Raw genomic sequence first — 13,900 nt, forward strand, 5'->3', positions numbered from 1 at the left:
TACTGTGAGAAATGGACCAGGTTTCAAATCTTACATTTCAGGAAGCAAAGTGAGTCAATTACTGGAATTGCCAAGGATCGAAAATGTGGGTAGGAGACATCTAAGAAGTATAATATAACTGTCGAATATAGGAAATACGTACTTGTGAATAAATATGTATTTAATTAGAAAAGTGGGAAAATATATAAGTAAAAATATTTGAGCACATAATTACCCAATCCTTAGTGATCATCGACAATGCAAGAAACATGCAGGCTGACTGAAGAATAGTAGAAGAAAAGTACAAGCATATAACCATACTATACCATCAATCTCTTGAACAAAAACACCATGAAAGTATCTGTACTCCAGGAGATATTCCGACTCAGTAAGAAAATATTCGAAGCATTCAAATTCAGTCTTGTTCTTCATGCTCTATTGGATGCTAAGTAGAAAGAGAAGTACGGAAATCCCGCTATAAGTTTAAAACTCCGCTCACTAACTTATTGGGCTGGAGATTTGATATGTTTGGAAAGCCTGCTAAAGTTCAAAGAAACTATTCTAGAATCCGTTGATTCTCCTTCGGTTCGTTTCGACATTATAGTAAGAAGTGCTGTGTTGAAGGAGGGCACATTAGAGAAAATTGAATATACAAGTCGTTTACTACGATACATTCCTACCGCCATCAACGGACTTGAGACAAATAATGCCACATTATCGGATGTGGATCATCACTTTATTAGAATTACAAAAGAGTTGGTCCTCTTAACAAACAATAGCTTAATGTTATCTGCAGAAGGTCAGCATTTGCAATTACAAACAGAACAAAATTCACCAGCAAGCCTAACCATGCTGCGGAGAAACTCTTAAATCCACGGTATAAAGGCTATTCTTTGAATGCTGTAAATGAAGGCCATGCATTGGAGTTTATTACTTCTTTGTGTCAATTGTCGGGGCGTGACAGAGAACGTATGCTAGTTAATGCCACTGAATTTCGGGCTTGTGATGGTTTCTTCTCCTCTGATGGTTTATGAGACGCTGCTGAACATATTTAACCTTGTACCTGGTGGAAAGGATTGTGTGGAACTCAGCTGCTGAACTCTCTTTCCTGCAAACTTCTGAATGTACCACCATCAACAGCTGCAAGAGAGCGCGATTGGTCGGTTCACAGTAAAGGTAGAAACAGGCTTTCTCATGCGACGACCAAACAGCTTCAGTGTAGTGTAGCTTACGTTATAAGGACAATCATGAATCTGTGGCTGTGGCTTCACATTAGGAAGCTCCACGAGTGCACCACACGATCGCTTGAGACTGAAAACTCTGGTAGTAAATAATGTTATTTCTTAGTACAAAAATCAATTAAATAAATGTACAATTATTTTGATCACAGAGACCAAAGTCATGTTGGAATATATTTTATTAACTATAAAATAACAACATTAATTATGCAGATAATTTTTGTGTGTGCATTTGAAATGTACTTTAATCCAAAATAATTATTTTATTTATACGTAAGTCATGTGGTAAACTTATTATTTTTAATATTATATACTCCAATGTACTGTATTTTCTGTTGGAATAAAGCACTAAATATGATTGGCTCTGAACGATATACGGTTCTAATTACGTTCAAAAATTTTTCAGCTTCCATTTCCTGTTCTATAAGTTCATTTCCGTTTTTCCCCTACCAATACTATCAATACACTCACCAACTTTACAATTTACTACGGCATTTGTGAATTCTACCAAAAGCACCGAATAACTTAAACCACACATCTCTGAAACACAATTTTTCAGAGTAAATTTCTAACGATTGATAATACTACAATACTTGGCTTAATGCCATGAAATTGAAAGAGACTATACAATGAGATGTAATGCTTAGAAAAATGCACTGAGTTCTTGAACTGATCGTTCAGATTTACACGATTATCATCGTCATCATACTATGTTGTGGCCTTAAACATTCGACTGGTACCCTACAATGTCTGTTTCTTATTGTTTCAGATCCTCGCACCAACGACTGGTTCCTCATAGGCTCGCCGTGGCCCGGACTGACCATTATAATCTCCTATCTCTACTTCGTTCTTTCATGGGGACCACGATTCATGGAAAACAGGAAACCTTACACTCTCACTAATATACTCATCCTCTACAACTTTCTTCAAGTACTCGTCAGCGTCTGGCTGTTCTGGGAGGTGAGATCTGTCTCATATACAACGTACTGTATCATTGTTAAATATGAAATTGTTTCTGTTTTTGTTGGTATTTAGTCAGTTGACCGTTTGGTTGTAGAATTCCATACCACCCAATACCATACTTACCCTTTTCGTCTGTAGGTTGCCGGGGTGAGTGGCTCAGAAGTTGGTGAGTTCGATCCCGGCTCAGTCCGGTGGATTTTAAAGGCGCTAAAATAGATCAGCATCCTGTCGATAGATTTATCGTACAAGAACTCCCGCGGGATAAAATTCTGGCACCTTATTGCCTCTAAAAGCCGTAAAAGAAAGTAGATAGTGGAAAGTAAAACCAATTTTAGACAGTGGAAAGTAAAACCAATTTTATAAAAAGATTCCTACAACACTGTTTCTGCCTATATCTAGTCTATCTTGTCATATACATCCCTCAACCTTCGCTTGCCCTTCTTCCCCCTAGCAATTCCCTCCAAAACCAACCGAACATGTGTTCTATCAAATTTCTCTCTTCTAATCAACTTTCGCCACTTCGTTCTCCTGCAAATTTATTCATTAACTCTTCATTTGTGATTCTATATAAGCCTGCCCACTTTATTTTCAATATTTTTCTGTAATAACACATTTCAAGTCACTCTACACCATGTGTTGTCCATATATCACTTTCGTACAGCTTAATACTCCACACAAACGCCTTCAGGAGCAGCGCATCTATGTTTCGGATACGAAAATGTATCTTCTTAAGCTTTCCTTCCTTTCTTTTGTGTATGTAAATTTTATATGCTTCGTATTTCTAATAACACCTGTTATTTTTCTATCCTGGTAACGATATTCCTCTATACCTCCTCCCAGATTTGATTTCTTAATGTGATATTCCTCGCTTAACCTGATGTTATACGACTATTATTTCATTACTTTTGTAATTATTGATGTTTAATATTTTAGTTTTGATAATTAATCCATTTTACATGTTTTCGATCTCAAAATATTTATCTGTTCTTATTCATCACAGTGTTCATCCTACTTGTTTGAAAACAAATATCTACAAAAACAATAAAACGAACTTTGTTACCTGAGGGCACTAAAATGGGCTGTACCCTAAACCCCGGCCTATGCCAATACCTCCATTTTCGAAAGATATCCCTTACATTTTTTTTAATTGTTGGAGGGAGTAATTATCCTTGAAACCCATGGCACAGTGAGCTCAGCTTTGGTCTGCCAAGACAACTGCAGCCTGCAGATATTGGAATATCGCGTGGTCAGCGTAGTGACATCTCCTTGGTTTGGCTTTCATCACCAAGGTTGCTGCCTCGTCAGCTGGTCGCATGAGGTTAAATAAACCCTGTTTCAGTCCTGGAAATCCAATCCGGGGCCTTCGAATAAGAAGCAGGCACGCTACCCTTACATCACGGGACTGGCACAGAGCAATATTGGAAATAACCTTTAAGACAAATCATAGCCAGGCTGAGTATCTCAAACGGTGGAGTGCTGATCTCCTGATTTCAAGTTGGTGGGGTTGGGGCTCGATCCCTGCTCCGTCCTTTAGTATATGAAAGTGGTCAAATACGTCAATCTCGTGTCGGTAGATTTACCGGCTCGTAAAAGAACTCCTGCATGACGCATACAGTAAAAGTAAAATAGTCTAGCTCTTTAGGCTTTTCAGTCGTGAAATTACCAATGTTTCGCCCCAGTATGGCAGCAGACTCTTCAGTAGGATTGGTATACTTTTCCAAGATACTGGCGGCTAGTACTGTACGTCGTTGAGACACCACTGCAAGCTTCTTTTATAAGACAATGCAGGAAAGTGCGCCAGGGGAAGTACATATCTTCAGTTATATAAATTCCTTGCCTAGGGCCTTTATATCAAAGAGTAAGTTCCCAGAAAAAAAAAAAAGAAAAAAAAGAGCTCTTGAGCTCACGAAATTCAAATACAACATATACTATGCCTGAGTTAACTTAATTTTGTCGGGTAACAATGAGTGTTCCGCTAGAGTTCTTTAACATGGCAACAACAATGTCATGTAATTCCAAGACTTTTGACGTCCTTCAAAAATCGACTACCTCAGCCGGGATCGAACTTTGGAATCATGAATTCGACACACTATTTGCAATTGGTGAAATCAAATTACGGTTTCCTTCTGGGCTCTTAATTCTTGATATCGTAAACATAGTTAGTGAGACGTTAAGACCGACTCCCTGGCTGAATGACCAATACACTGGCCTTCGATTCAGAGGGCCCCGGGTGCGATTTTCGATCTTAAATGCGTGTAGTTAATTATTTGGCTCAGAGACTTGGTGTTTGTGATCGTCTTAACACACATCTTTATCTGTACACAACACATCACACTACCAGCCACCATATAAACACGCAATGGTGAGTACATCCCTTCTCATAAGTTGGTGGCAAGGACAACCGACCGTAAAACCGGGCTTAATCGACATTAGTGCCGAACCCCCAGATGATCGGGAAAAGGTCACAAAAGAAAGTTAGTGGGACGTAAAATCAATAACATTATTTTATTATTATATATATATATATATATATATATATATATATATATATATATATAATTCGCTGGGGCCATCAAGGACCACGTTAAGTCTTGTTGCATTTGACACTGAACTTGGCCTTCTTTAGAGCCCAAATTTCCCTCATTCTTTGCGAGTGGGCCTGCTTACGCTCCACTGTCCAAGGGGCACCATGTCTTCTCTTCGGCTGCTCGTCTCGGTTTAGCCCGTTCGTCAATATTTTCTTGCGGAAGAGATCTCTGTTAAGGGCGTCTTCAGCTGAGATATGTAGCATTTGCAGGTCTTCTTTGGTATTTCTAAACCAGGGAATTGTGGTTTTGGGGTTTGAATCAAAAAAGTGAAAGATTTCTTTAGTTAACTTTCTTCCGTCCATTCTTTTCAGATGACCGTAAAATCGTACCCGTCTTCTTCTGATCGTGTCGGTAATTTTCTCTATTTTGCTGTAGACTTCCTTGTTGGATCTCTTTTGATGGATTCCATTTCTGTACTTTGATCCCAAGATTCCTCTCACAATTTTGCGTTCTCTTTTCTCCAGTTCTTCAAGGAGTCCTTTGTTGGCATTTAGAGACAGGGTTTCGGCTGCATATAGAACTACTGGCTTCAGAACTGTTTCATAGTGACGTATCTTGGTGTTTTGGGAAAGGCATTTTTTGTTGTAGATTGTGCGGGATGTTTGGTAAGCTATTTCCAGTTTGCGTACTCGCTCCTGAAGTGCTTCTTTGTCCAGTCCATTTTTCATGATGATCTCACCCAGGTATTTGAATTTGTCTACTCGGGTGATGTCCCCGTATTTTGTATGGAGTTTTGGTGGAGCCTCTTTGATGTTAGTCATTACTTCTGTTTTCTCAAACGATATCTGCAAACCAGTTTGTTCGGCAATTTCCTTTAAAATTTCAAATTGAGCTCTAGCGGTTTCTATGTCGTTTGAGAGAACAGCAATATCATCGGCAAATGCTAAGCAGTCTGTTGCGATCCCCTTGGATTTGGTTCCTATTCTCAATGGACTGTAGTTGGTTTCCTGTAATCTCACCCACCAGGTTCTGATGATCTTTTCAAGAACACAGTTGAAGAGTATCGGGGATAGCCCATCACCTTGTCGGACTCCTGTTTTGATGTCAAAGGAATGCGAGAGACATCCGTGGAACTTCACCTTGGATTTTGTATCGGTCAGGGTAGCTCTAATTAATGCCAGCAGTTTCAAATCAACTCCAAATTCATTTAAGATGTTTAGCAGGACTTCCCGGTCAATGGAGCCGTACGCTTTCTTAAAGTCCACAAAGACAGACACATACTGCTTGGACCTTAGTGTACAATATCTGATGATCGTTTTGAGATTTTGGATCTGTTCAGCTGTTGAGCGACCTTTTCTGAACCCTGCTTGGTATTCACCTATTTGATGTTCGACTTGTGCTTCCAAACGCTCCAGGATGGCAAGTGATAGAATTTTGTAAGTCACGGGTAGCAAAGATATTCCTCTGTAGTTGTTGATGTTCTTCATGCTGCCTTTTTTGTGTAATGGATGGATCAAAGCTATTTTCCAATCTTCGGGTAGGGTCTCCTTGTTCCAAATTTCTTCTATTTGCTTTTGCAAGATATCAAGTGATTCCTCTGGGGCATATTTCCATAGTTCTGCTACTACTGAGTCTTCCCCCGGCGCTTTGTTATTTTTGAGACGAGCAATGTGGCGCTTGATTTCATCTCTGTCGGGTGGTCTGGAATCTGGGTACCTGAGTAAGGGTTCCTTGGTCTCAATGGCGCTTTGAGGTTTAGAGCAATTAAGTAAATTCTTGAAGTAATCTGCCAGAATGCTGCAATTTTCTTCATTTGATGTCGCCAGTGTGCCGTCCTTTCGCTCAAAGCATAGAGATGGTGGTTTATAGCCAGTGAGTTTGCGTTTGAAGGCTCTGTAGTACTCTCTGCTTTCATTCTTCCTAAAGTTTTGTTCTATCTTTTCAATGAGAGATTTTTCGTATTTACGTTTCTCAGTTCTGAACACCCTAGCTGCTTGGGCACGTTAGGTTTTGTAGGTTTCCCAATCATTTTCTGATTTCGTAGAGTAGTACTGTTTCCACGCATTGAGTCTTTCTTGGAGGACTGATTCGCAGGTACCATTCCACCAGGCATGCTTTTTGCCTCTCTTGATTTCTGCAACGTCTTTGGCGGCCTCAACAAGGAGACTTTGGGCGTTGTTAAAGTCAGTATCATTTGGTCTAGCCTTCTCCTGGAACTCCTCGACCCTTTGCCGAAGTTTATCATTGTCGAAGCGTGTGATCTGTTTGGTTGTCTTCCTTGTGTTTGCGGGAATTGGTTTGAATTTGATAAGAGACATATAATGATCTGAGGCCACATTGATGCCTTTCTTTACCTTGACATTCATAATCTCAGGGCTGTTTCTCCTGGAGATTGCAACATGATCAATTTGGAACTCTCCGAGAGCTTGGACGGGAGAACGCCAAGTCATTTGCTTTCTGGGTAGATGGCGAAAGTGGGTCGACATGACCTGTAGGTTGTGATTTTCGCAAATGGACACCAGTCTTTTGCCGTTGGGATTGGTTCTTTTGTGAGCAGGGTAATTTCCTGTAACTCTCTTGTACTTCTGTTCACGACCTAGTTGGGCATTGAAGTCACCCAAAAGAAGCTTGACATGGTGTTTGGGGATTTTGTTTAATTTTTCATCCAGTAGGTCCCAGAAATTATCAACTTCGTCTGGATCAGACTTGTTCTTATCGTTTGTAGGAGCATGTGCGTTAACTAGGGCGTAGGTTTTGTTCGCGCATTTAATTGTGAGTATAGACAATCTGTCATTCACAGGTTCGAAATTTGCAACCGATTTAAGGATCTTGGTTCTAACAGCAAACGCGGTTCCAAGCATCACAGCTCCATTGAGGATTCCTCTTTGCGCTTTGCTCTTGAAAAATCGGTAGCCTTCGGATTCAAAAATCTCTTCATCTGGGTACTTTGTTTCCTGTAGGGCCATTATGGATATCTGATTTTCGTGAAGAGCTTTGGTGAGGGTTTTCAGCTTGCCAGTTTGTGTAAGTGAATTTATGTTGAAAGTTGCTAGAAAGGTTTTAGATTTTGGCCTGAGTTTTTGACTCTTCGGGGTACACCGAGACGCTCCGACTCGTCTCTTGCATGATGTCGAGTCTCCCCCAGAATCCGAACGAGACTCGTGCGCCGTGGCGTTCACGACGAGGGATTTATCCGAAGATTTACCCCCTGGGGTATATTTCTTGAAATGTTGTGCCATCATGCTTTTTGACTTGACTTTGCTTTGGACGGGTACCCATCCTTTTACAACTAGGGTTGTTAGCCCTAGAGGTTGCCTCAAGATCTTTTCTGGCTTCTGGTCATTTACCAGTCTTCGCCGTAACCCTGGCAAGGGACCATTTTTTTTTACGGTGGTATTTTATTTCCCTACTACCCTCTGACTCTGCTGGCGGCAGAGCCAGCGAGCTTCCCCAATTCCAATGGGACGCGCCCGATGGAGGTAACCGGTAAATCCCCACACGGGTATTATTATTATTATTATTATTATTATTATTATTATTATTATTAACGTATATATGTCCTTGTTTTTAATTTACTTATCGGTCTATTCTCTAATTAACTATTGTTAATTTGTTTTAACAGGGATTGGACTCGGCTTGGCTTACCACGTACAGTTGGAGGTGTGAACCTGTAGACTTCTCATCTACTCCTCAAGCAATTCGAGTAAGTACTGTATAAGATAATCTGAACGTCTGACAGTAAAATTTAGCATTTCATTTTGCAATCTTGCTGCAATCACTCCGTGATTTAATGATGGTTGTTCAGAAAACTGATAGCCTAAACAATGTGTCCAACGACTATTGACAGCCCACTACTGGCTTCAGAGATGCTGATCTATAAACATCCTTCTTCCTGAGAGTATTAATTTAAAGGTTAAATCTTTCGTGGGAATGTTATGGGACCATTCCTGGAAGTTGATACTTACAGTGCTGTCAATTGCAATACGACATTGATCCTTGAGGGAGAAACCTTTTAATTTCACACCCATTATAACTGAAGCTAGTAATTTACAGTTATTAACGTAGAATACAATTGATTAGAGGACCTAGTCAAAACTTATACACACGATCAGCGTTATCAACAGCGGCATAGCACATACGTTCACTCTGGCGTCGTCTTAGTTACCATAACAAACCAATGAAACTTCAGAATGTGAAAATCTATACCGCGCTTCGTTCATACAGGTTAAGATACGGATGAATGTTGGCAGTTCGTAAAATATGATTTTTATTCAATTTAGCTAATGCTTTGTCCGATGGAGATGCTTGAAGTAAAGTGCGATGTTTATGAGGTAGGTAGTAGCTTTGTATGCTTCGCCGTGTCTTTTGACCTGGAGAAAGCTTACGATACTACCTGGCGATGTGGGATTCTCTCCACACTACACCCGTGGGGATTTCGGGGAAATTTGCCAAAGTTTATTGAGAATTTCATGTCCCTCCGGCTCTTTCGAGTTCGAGTAGAGAATGCATTTTTTCAATATTACGTTCCAGAAAATGGAGTACCACAGGTATCTGTACTGAGTGTCACGCTGTTCGCAATCGCCATCAACGGTATAGTTGCCGCTGCTGGGCCCGCAGTCATTCCATTGCTGTATGCAGACGATTTACCTCTACATTTCAGATCCGGAAGGGTGAGATTTGCTGAGAGACAGCTACAGCAAGCTATTAACCGAGTCGACAGATGGGTTCTGCAGTATGGTTTGCGATTTTCAGTGGCGAAAACCTCAGTTGTACACTCCTATCGACGATGGCGTGTGAATCTTTGAACCAGAGCTCCGCTTGCGAAATAGTGTCTAACGAGTGGTAGACACCTGTAGATTCCTGGGTCTCCATTTTAATAAGAGACAAACGTGGCAGCCCCAGATCCGTCAGCTGAAGGTTGCCTGCATGAAGAGACTTAACATGCTTAACTTCGTGGGGGCCTGACCGTGCGGTGTTGCTACCTTTCTACACGGTAATAGTCCTCCCCTGAATGGACTATGGTAGTGCGGCTTATGGTTCAACATCAAGATCTATGCTGAACATATTTAGACAATGTTCACCATAGTGGAGTTAGGCTGGCAACGGGGGATTTCCGTACTAGCCCCATTCCCAGCCTACTCGCTGAAGCGGGAGCTCCATCTTTACGAATAAGGAAGCAGCAGTTACTCCTCGCGAACACTGCCAAAATTCGTGAAATGCCGCTACTTCCAACCTATCAGTGCAGCTTCAGTACCAAATACCACCAGAAGTACCAAGACCGGCAAATGCCACACGAATTTATATTGTAGTTTGTGTCGTTAGATGTGGCTGTTGGTGGTTGTCTTGAGCGGACTTTTAGCGAGGTACCTCCGTGGTTACTTCCACGACCAGATATACGCCTAGATCTACTCCGTGGACCAAAAGTGAAGACAGATACCTCTGTTCATCGGAGGTATTTCCAGTACTTCGTTCACCAGTATCCGGCCGCGAGGCATGTCTTCACGGATGGTTACTTTCGTCACCGATAATATAAGCATGAAGATCTCGCTTCCTAATGTACGTAGCCTGTATACTGCGGAGCTTTACGCCATCCTACAAGCTCTGCTATTTGCACTGGGTGACGAAAGAAACCATTTTCTCGTGTGTACCGACTCGTTTTTAGTTCTCTGCAGTCTATTGAAACCTGTTTCTCGCATCACCGACTGGTCAACGGATTCATGACCTTCTGGCCAGGTTACGTGATGTTGGCACCAGAATCAGCTTCACGTGGCTTCCAAGCCACGTTGAGATTGAGGAAAATGAATTTGCGGATGAAGCTGCAAAGAAAGCGGTACTTTTACCTCCAAGTTGTATGAATGTACCTGCTAAAGATATTTGTTCTCAGCTACGTCGAACCATCTTGGCATACTGGGAATCGAAGTGGCTAGCTTAAGCTTTCCGAACTCCCAACAAGATGAGAGCAATTAAGAAGACAACTACCGTGTGTGTATGGCCCTTGTTCCGGCCTTCACAGAGAGAGGCCTAGTATTGTATAGGCTGAGGATAGGTCGCGGACGATCTATGCAATTTTATCTACTGAAGGGAGAAGACCGCCCAGTATGTTCTTGTTGTGCCGACTTCACCGTGGCCTACATCCTCACAGACTGTGCCGATCTCTCTGGTCTAAGAAGGAGCCTCGACCTGCAGGAAACACTCGAATGCATACTAGCCGATGACGTGAATACTGCTGATCATGCGCTTTATGTGTGACAGTAGATTAATCAAGGGTAAGTAAATTTCAAATGTTCTGTTCCTCAGTCCATTTGACCTCCTGAATCCGAGGATAGAGTATCTTAGAATGACTGTTGCAAAGTGAAGGTCACAGATCAACATCCTTCAGAGACTGCGTGGCACTGTACCACTTCTTAGAGATCTACAGCTGACACTCTGCGTACTACAGCCCTTGGCCTGTTCTTCTCTGCAATAGCTGCCAATAGCAGCCACAATAAGAAAAAGAAGTAATTGATGGTTTAGCCCTTCCAATGAAATCAACTCCCACCTCTAGGTTATCAGTCCCGCGCCACATCCCACCAGCCGGCCTCCAACGGAAACATGCCTTGGTCAACGAGTATATGAAGATTGTTACCAATAACCAGTTGTCTATCCATGAGATGAGGATATCACCCCAGCAGAAACCAACAGGCGTATTTAAGAAATCCATCAGTAAAATCGGCCAGATATGTAGCAACAACTTCAGTGTACTACAGACCTGGAAGGACTGGACTGAAATATTTCCATCCCAGTGTTACAATCTACTCTGCATCACAGTCAAGCCTCGAAAAGTCAACAGCGAAACGCAGGAAAGAGAACGCGCATCCTACATTGATGTGCCTTACCCCAAATAGGATAAGAACAAGTAATATAAATAATATTAGTCAATAAAGAACATACGTATTAGATCATTCAGGTTTTAGCTGTTGTAGTATACAATGTCTATCCTCATGTTTATTCCTTTCTTTCTTAATCTGCTTACCCTCCAGGGTTGGTTTTTCCCTCGGACTCAGGAGGGATCCCACCTCTACCACCTCAAGAGCAGTGTCCTGGAGCGTGAGACTTTGGCTCGGGGATACAACTGGGGAGGGTGACCAGTACCTCGTCCAGGCGGCCTCACGAGCTATGCTGAACAGGGGCCTTGTGGGGAATGGGAAGATTGGAAGGGATAGACCAGGAAGAGGGAAGGAAGCGGCCGTGGACCGAAGTTAGGTACCATCCCGGCATTTGCCTGGAGGAGAAGTGGGAAACCACGGAAAACCACTTCGAGGATGGCTGAGGTGGAAATCGAACCCACCTCTACTCAGTTGACCTCCCGAGGCTGAGTGGACCCCGTTCCACTTTTCACATTTCGTGGCAGGGCCGGGAATCGAACCCGGGCCTCCGGGAGTGGCAGCTAATCACGCTAACCACTACACCACAGAGGCGGACATGTCTATTCCTAATTTACGTAAATCTAGCACAGGTTCGTTGTGTTTAATGAACCTATTATTGAAATAAAGTATACAGTATTCTTCAAGAGGTGCTATATCTTGTACCGTTATCATTGGAAACAATCAAAGTTCAGCTAATACCACCGTAAGTATTAAAATATAACTTAGTATCGTATATGGAGGGTTAGACTCTGTTACATAGGTGGACAACGTTGACCTCCCTTCACCCTAAATATATATATATATACGGTATTGAAATGAATCAGTCTGACTCCTTGGCTGAATGGTCAGCTTTGAGGCCTTCGGTTCAGAGGGTCCCGGATTCGATTCCTGGCCAAGTTGGGGATTTTAATCGCGTGTGATTAATTCTTCTGGCTCGGAGACTGGTTGTTTGTGTTTGTCTCAACACTCTCCTCTTAATATTCACACAACACACTACACTACCAACCACCACAAAACACGCAATAGTGATTACATCCCTCCATATAGGATTGGCGTCAGCAAGGGCATCCGGCCGTAAACAGGGCCAAATTCCCATGTGCAACACAGTTCGCACCCCCGACCCCACAAGGCGTGGGGAAAAACAGTAGCAGAAGAAGAGGGAAATAAATTAGTTTTTTAAATGACTTATGTGAAATACCGTATTATTCTATACGGCTACAGTGTGTATACATGGATAACTAACAATGTGACTTGGTAGGCAATGTAGACTGAATTCCCCCCACTTTACCAAATTCTCTCTTTCAATTGTCTCGTGGATTGCATACTAGAAGTATAATCGGTGCTCACAGGTGTTCTATAATGAAATCCAAAAATATCAACTGTACCGTCCATAGCTAACGATATCTTAGCTGCAAAGTGAATACGTTGAAATATACCCGGTGCTTCATAAGCGAATACGAATGAATAGAAAAGACAACAGCAAAACGCAGGAAACAGAACTGCGTCCTACATTGATGTGGCCATGATTTTAAATCCTGCTAATGGCATTGTCACTGGAAAGCTATATTTGAATGTCAATGAAATAAGCCTGTGTGTTTTAATAAAAGCATGAAAGTCTAACGCCGTTACAAGCGTTAAAGCACATAATGCGAGAATATAGCTAGCAGGTGATAAAGTTCAGGGGTGAAATGGAGAAAAATTAGCTGAGGTGATCTGGGTACATTAAACATATCAATGAGGAAAGATGTCCGCTCTGTGATCTGCTTTGTGGTGTAGTGGTTAGTGTGATTAGCTGCCACCCCCGGAGGCCCGGGTTCGATTCCCGGCTCTGCCACGAAATTTGAAAAGTGGTACGAGGGCTGTAACGGGGTTCACTTAGCCTCGGGAGGTCAACTGAGTAGAGGGGGTTCGATTCCCTCCTCAGCCATCCTCGAAGCGGTTTTCCGTAATTTCTGACTACTCCAGGTAAGTGCCTAACTTTCTTCCCACTTCCTTGTCTATCCCTACCAATCTGTCCATCCCCCACAAGTCCCCTGTTCAGCATAGCAGGTGAGGCCGCGTGAGCGAGGTCCTGGTCTTCCTTCCCCAGTTGTATCCCCCCGACTCAAAGTCTGACGCTCCACGACACTGCTCTTGAGGCGGTAGAGGTGAGTCCGAAGAAAAAACCATAACTAGAGGGTAAATGGATTAAGAAAGAATGTTTGATTGACATAATGGATGTTGTTCACTTCTGCTTTATAATCTACAGTTCTACCTAATGAAGTTATGTCCAACCCTTGTCCCGTTT

General features: G+C 42.2%; 1 protein-coding gene across 5 annotated transcripts in view; it reads left to right on the top strand.

Moving 5' to 3' along the window:
• Positions 1 to 13,900, top strand: part of sit (stuck in traffic) — a 408,441-nt gene that overhangs the window by 345,075 nt on the left and 49,466 nt on the right. For all 5 annotated transcript variants that reach the window (XM_068228767.1, XM_067151920.2, XM_067151912.2 and 2 more), the window contains 2 exons: positions 1,987 to 2,177; positions 8,331 to 8,411. In XM_068228767.1, the coding sequence (XP_068084868.1) occupies positions 1,987 to 2,177; positions 8,331 to 8,411 (272 nt within the window). The remainder of the gene's footprint in view (positions 1 to 1,986; positions 2,178 to 8,330; positions 8,412 to 13,900) is intronic.

Source organism: Anabrus simplex, chromosome 1 (assembly GCF_040414725.1).
Source record: "Anabrus simplex isolate iqAnaSimp1 chromosome 1, ASM4041472v1, whole genome shotgun sequence".
Taxonomy (NCBI): domain Eukaryota; kingdom Metazoa; phylum Arthropoda; class Insecta; order Orthoptera; family Tettigoniidae; genus Anabrus; species Anabrus simplex.